General features: G+C 33.4%; 1 protein-coding gene across 1 annotated transcript; it reads right to left on the bottom strand.

The window, feature by feature from the left end:
• Positions 1-1,190: 1,190 nt before the first annotated feature.
• LOC131069312 (BAHD acyltransferase DCR) lies at positions 1,191-5,405 on the bottom strand. The gene is made up of 2 exons (XM_058004678.2): positions 4,694-5,405; positions 1,191-2,276 (listed from the first exon to the last, which is right to left on the bottom strand). Exons 1-2 carry the CDS (start codon positions 5,108-5,110, stop codon positions 1,416-1,418), a joined length of 1,278 nt encoding a protein of 425 aa, XP_057860661.2. The 5' UTR covers positions 5,111-5,405; the 3' UTR covers positions 1,191-1,415.
• Between the last annotated feature and the right edge of the window lie 1,038 nt (positions 5,406-6,443).

The following is a 6,443-nucleotide window of genomic DNA, read 5'->3' on the forward strand; positions in this document are numbered from 1 at the left end:
TAGGGCCTTTGGGCTCTGACTCTCTTTGTAATTCTTCTAGTTTTATTTCAATAAAGTTTTTACCCCTTTATTCAAAAAAAAAATTCATTTTTTCTCTTTAATTTATTTCATATAATTTTCTTGCAATTAGATCATTTACACAATTGATAAAACAAATGCTTATATTCAATTCCATAGTATTTATAATTATATGAAAGATGTTTTATCGAACTAGATATATGACAATATTTTGGTGTTTGAAACCGTGTATTAAGTGTTTACAATAATGGCTTTGGTTCTAATCATATTTTACACATGACAAATTCTAAAATATGAATCTTCCTATCCTTGATTTCAAAGACCTGATATTGGTGATAAATGAATGATCTCTATAGGTTACTCATCAAAGAAATAAAATTTGCATTATATCACTTTATCAATTATTGTTTTGGCTATTATTCTTCTCTATAGTTTGAAATCAACTATGCAACTATGTATTCTCTTGCAAGAATCAAAATACAATTGAAACAAAACCTCTAAATGGGGAAGATATGCAAAACAATTAGGACCTACTCTACACATGTTGATTATGCATTTACTTGAGAGGTTTCAAGGACATTTCAAATGATTATATTCAAGCAAAGATAATGTAAACCATGTATTCAATTTCATGGTGTTTGTTATTATAGTGTGCATACTTGCTTGTAACACTATTAAACATTGATCATTTTTTCATGTTTATATGTACTACCAAGTTCTAATGTATGATTCTTCTTATCCTTTATTTCAATGACCTCTAATTGGTGATAAATGAATTATCTCTATATGATGAATTATTAAACTTGTTCAACTTATTAAAAATTTACGATTTACAATATGTCACTTTATCAATTCTTTTTTTCCCAATATTCTTCAATATTCCAATGTTTATTATTTTGACCAATATTCTTCTATTAGGCGTACCCATTGCACACCAAGGTGCAATTGCTAGTTTAAATAAATTTAGCATTAATCTCTAGTGCCATCTAATAAGAAAACAAATATTATTATAACAAGTCTCATTATTTCACAAAGCTTCAAAATTTTTTACTTGAAACATAACTAATACCTCTAACATAAATTACTATTAATAATTTGAAGCAAACTATTACATAAATAATAATAATACATTAAAAAATTATATTTAAGAATAAATTAGAAATAATACAATATAATCATAATAAATAACTTTAATTAAAATAATACAGAACAATTACATAAATTTTTATTTTTTGAAATAAAATCTTCAAAACTAAATAAAGCTTACTGCACAATAACTTCAGATAAACTGAATAAAATATTACAAGCACAACTAATAATACAATCGTTGGTTATCAATTACTACAGATCCCTGTCTAGTTATTATAAATATGAAATGACGTGGATTAGAGTAATAATCAAGCAGAAGTAAAGTCGGGATCATCTTCCAATTTGTTCATAGTCGCCGGAGGAAGGCAAACCTCCAATTCAACACTTCCTCCACCTTCTCTACTGGGATGAACCGACACCTTCCCGTCAAAATGATTGGCCATCCCACTCCTAACCGCCACGGGCCGTCCCCACCCAAAATCATTCTCATACATCTCAAACCGCGGAGAGTTCCCTATTACAATACAATTTTTCTGTATCTGATCCAGCGTAATCACAATTGGCTGCTTACGCCACTCATCAATCATTTTCCTGATAGCCTCGTCCATGTGACCACTAATTATACCGTTCAACAAACCAGCAGGGAAGGATAGGGGGAAACTGCTAAGCTCTCTAGCCGTAGCGGTCGCGAATATGTTCTGAATAACGCTGCCAAAGTATGAGCTTGGCAACTGAGGACGAAGCCGTGACCGCAAGTTGACGGACACCCAAATATTTGTCTGCTCGTCCGGGCCGAGACCCCGGGCACGTGTGATTGCTCGCCACAAATGACCGCATAGTGCCTGGAAGGAAGAGATTGTAACTGGTGAACCCCGGTTGACCTGCTCCTTTAAGCGGCTGATCGCTTTGGCGCTGAAATGGAAGATTTTAATCCGAAGTGGAGGCGGGCAAAACCTTGGGATGTGACCGTCCGGGTCGAAGCCAAGCTTAACCGGGGGCCCGCCGAGGTTTAGCAATGAACGGTCGTAAACGGGATTAGCGGGGATTTTGTTGCCGTCCGTACGACAGAGGTGGGCCCAGGAGTTGAATAAATGCCAGAAGGAACTTCCGTCGGCTACGGAGTGGCTGACCGTGCAACACACTGCGATTCCGTCTTTCAGGCGAGTTACCTGCAAATTTCAGGAGAGGACATGAGATTTCCGGCGTCCATAATCACATAAAAGTGTATTGTGCCTCTGAATTCACTTTATTTGTAAATAAATGCTATGCACTTAAATCTAGAAATACAATATATATATATTTTTTGTACATTTAAGGAACAGTATTGTACTATAATCTCATTTTTGGAAAAGGTCTGGTAGAGTACATGTTTAGTTTTGGGTTTTGGGAGCAAAAGAAGGATAAAAGGACAAAAGGTTAGCAAAATTTTAGTTAAGTCGTTTTACAATTGATGGTATATATTTAATTGAAAAGGTTTGGGCAAAAGAGAGAAGAGGCTTTTTCATGTTATTTTGTTGATTTGATAAGGTATCTAAAAGCAAATTGTAGAGTACAATGTAAGAATTTAGAATCCCAAAAAAAAAGACTAGTAACTCATACGACAAAGTTCAAGACAAAATAAGAACAAAGGATGTCAACATAGGAGTGTCTATTGTTCCCCACTTTATTTTGGTTATACATATATAAGTTAGACAATTGAATAGACAAGTGAGGTTGCCCACCTAGCATTTGATATTAGTACCTAAAAGAAAAGTCTAGAGTAAAATGGAAGAGTTTGTAATAATAGAAAAATATAAAGCAACTGTTTGTAGACTCTATGACCAATTTCAAGCTAAAATAAGAACAAAGGATGAATTGTGTGAATGTTTTGGGAGCAACATTAGAGTCAACATCGATGTGCCCATCGTCCTTCAATTTATTTGGACTATGCATAGACACGTTAGATGAGTGAATGGACAAGTTAGGTGGTGAGGGTGTCCACCTACACTTTTGTGATAAAGTTAATGTTATATACAAATGACCACATCCTAATGGCAAAGCAATGCATGGTTTGCAAGAACAATATAAGAGCCTTAGAGCTATTTTGCCAGGAGATTGAAATGCAAGTGAACTTTGGAAAAACCAAAGTCGCGATCTTTACCTTAATAAGAAAAAAGAAGCAAATGAACTTTGCAAGAAGCCCCTTGCATACGGTAAAATAATAAAAATACACTGGCCTTGGCTTTCATAGCAACCTTAGTTGGGAGGCATGCAAGAAAAAATGATACAAGGGTGATAGAAAACTCTATATGTGCTTCAAAATAGATGTAGATTAGCCGAGTTATAGGATTGAAAAATAACATCTTATATTAATTGCTTGGTATGCTAATGGTGTTGTATGGTTGCAAAGTTTGAGGTAGTAGCATGACAATATGAAAATGGAGACAAACAAAAAGGTTACAAAGACATTTTATCACAAGTAGTTTTAAGATAAAAATTATGATCCCATATGAAATCCTTTTTTCCAAGGCTGAAGCATTTTGAATGGAAGTGGCAACAATGATTCAACTACTAGGATATTTTAAGAGGACATAAAAAGATGAGAGGGCACTATTGACCCAAAATTGCAATAGAGGAAAAGTTAAATAGAATGTAAGACACGTCAATTAAGCAAAATGTCAAGATGATGAATAAATAGGGAATCAACATGCAAGAGAGCCCAAACACAAATTTGAAAATTGAAAGACATGTAAGAAAAAAACTCAAAGCTATGATGTGGACAAAACAAACTGGGCAAAAATGAAAATATTATATAAAGCAAGTTAATCTCACATGTGACCATCAACAAAAACATTGTATAGAGAAAAATATAAAGTAGAAAGCTAAAATGTTAATTAGCCCAATTGAAAAGTAGCAGACACCATCTTATGTGAAATGGAGAGTAGGACAACACTCAAAGAAGAGCACATGTTGACAAGCTTCATTATCACTGCAGGTTAAGGTTAGTGCAAACAATATAGCATTAAATCATAAATTATATGGCATACAAGAACATTTGAGTCAGATACGCTAATAGAGAAAAAGTTCAATCTTACAAGTTTGTTTGAAGAGGAATGGATAGCAAAAACAACAGATTATTTGATCAAAATCTATAGTAAAAGAACCATGATCAACAAGGTAATAGATGATAATCAGAATTAAGAACTCTATTTTGTTAGTTTTGACACAGTTCAACTTTTAGATCCTGCAAAATACCTGATCTCATGAACATCATTAAAAACTTTACTTACATTTCATAAAACCTTAGTATAACCTTGAAACCCATTGCAAAGAACTTCAGCTTTAAATTAAAATTTCAGAACTATCTTTGTCTTATGCTGTAACATAGGTTAGAGCAAGATTGGAACAGTTATCCAATCTCTACGATACACCAAGACATCCATAATCCCCATACACCATAACAGATACCTAAATGCATCTTAATGACTGGATAGCCATTTCCGACCAAAATGGATCTCCCAAATAGAATAACAGAACCTCAAAACACCCAGTTCCCACCTGCAAACACTGCATTTCAAAACCACAAAATATACCTTCAGTGATTTACCTGGACTGCAAGCAAAGGAAGGTGATGGCCTTCCAAATTGAGGGCGCCTGAGAGAGCGAATAGTTCTTCGACAGCCGGCGCCACGTCTGCTGTGGTCAGATCAGCAATACTTAGGTCTTCTGCCTCGGCTTCAATGAAATCTACGCCGGAGTCGTTGCAGAGGATATAAATACCTCCATCCACAGGACTGGTTGTTAACCGACCGGCCAACGGATAAAATTTTACGAGCAGACGGGAAAGGGTTTCAGCAAGACGATCTACATGAGAGGAAAAGTCGGCAGGGGGGATTTGATAGAGGAGGCCTTGCTGAATATAGTGGCAGAAGAGCATTTCTAATTCTAAGGGTAACACTTCAATCTGTTCAGCTTCAGATGGGATTCTGGGAAATACAGTGCGCTTTGTATTGACACGAATCATTTTGTTATATTTTTTTTCTAATCTAGCTTCTCTTCTTGGACAGAAAGTTCATGGTGTTCCAGTTGGCCTGGAATGGAAGATTTATAGATTTTCTTCAATCTGAGATAGGCATGAATTGAATATGTTCATTACATTCGAACCTGCTTTAACTGTACTTGTTTTGGTGGATGGAAATCAATTCAGACTCAGTCTGCTTGGAGATAATTTCAAAGTTGAATGTAAATATACAGGTCGCTTCTACACAGAAAAAATGAGTGATTGATGTAAATAAATGAATTATCTGAGAATCAAGATTAGTCGTTGAAGAAATGTGTTAACGGAATTAAGTTTAACTAATTTGATTGATATCTAAACTAAAACAAAATTTGATAGTTTTTATGTAGGAATAGCATGTTTCTTATATTTGATTCTTATATTTGATGAAAAAAAAAGGGGTCTATTGCAAAAGTAGAATTAAATCAATCTCTTTCATCACCAAAAGTTGTGAAAATCTTATTTCTTATTATTTTAGATACATTTATTTGCAATGTTAATAAATTTTACACTTTTTTTTAAATCTATTCATATGACAATCAAATAAAAACCATAGGTAATGAGGAGAAAACAAATTGGTGAGCTGTTATTATCAATAAGTGGCCGAGAAAATGACTGATGATACAAAGTCCTATTACATTAAGTGCTGAAATATCATGTTTCTTACATTTGATATAAAAGTCTACCACACAAGTTGAATAAAAAACAATCTCTCTTTAGCGGAGAAGATGACTCATGATGCAAAATCCTATTACTTAAAGTCTAGAAATATCACGTTTTTAACATTTGATATAATAATCTACTACACAAGTTAAAAAAAAAAAATCTCTCTTACATATTATAAGCTCTTAAAGTATTATCTCTTATTTTTTTAAATACAATTATCTACAATACTAATAAAAAATCTTCCTCCTTTTTAAACCCTCATAATGATCAGATAGGTAATTGCGTAGATATTAAATTGGTGAGCTGTTATTATCACGATTGGTCATGTAATATCCTTTTACATGAACTATACAAAATATTTTATGTTTCTTAGATTTGAAAAATTTATTGCACAACCAGAATAAAACACAATCTCTCACTATTATAAACTATCAAAGTAAACGATGCATTTATCTACAACACTAACAAAAGTCTCTCACTTGTTAAAACCTACATTATTCACACAAAAGTGATAGATAGATATGGAGATATTCAGTTGATGAGTTGTTATTATCAAAAAGTGGTGGAGAAGATATTTTGATATGTAAAATCTTATTACCTGAACTACACATATAATATTTTTTTTATTTGATAC

The sequence above is a fragment of the Cryptomeria japonica genome, chromosome 8 (assembly GCF_030272615.1).
Source record: "Cryptomeria japonica chromosome 8, Sugi_1.0, whole genome shotgun sequence".
Lineage (NCBI taxonomy): Eukaryota > Viridiplantae > Streptophyta > Pinopsida > Cupressales > Cupressaceae > Cryptomeria > Cryptomeria japonica.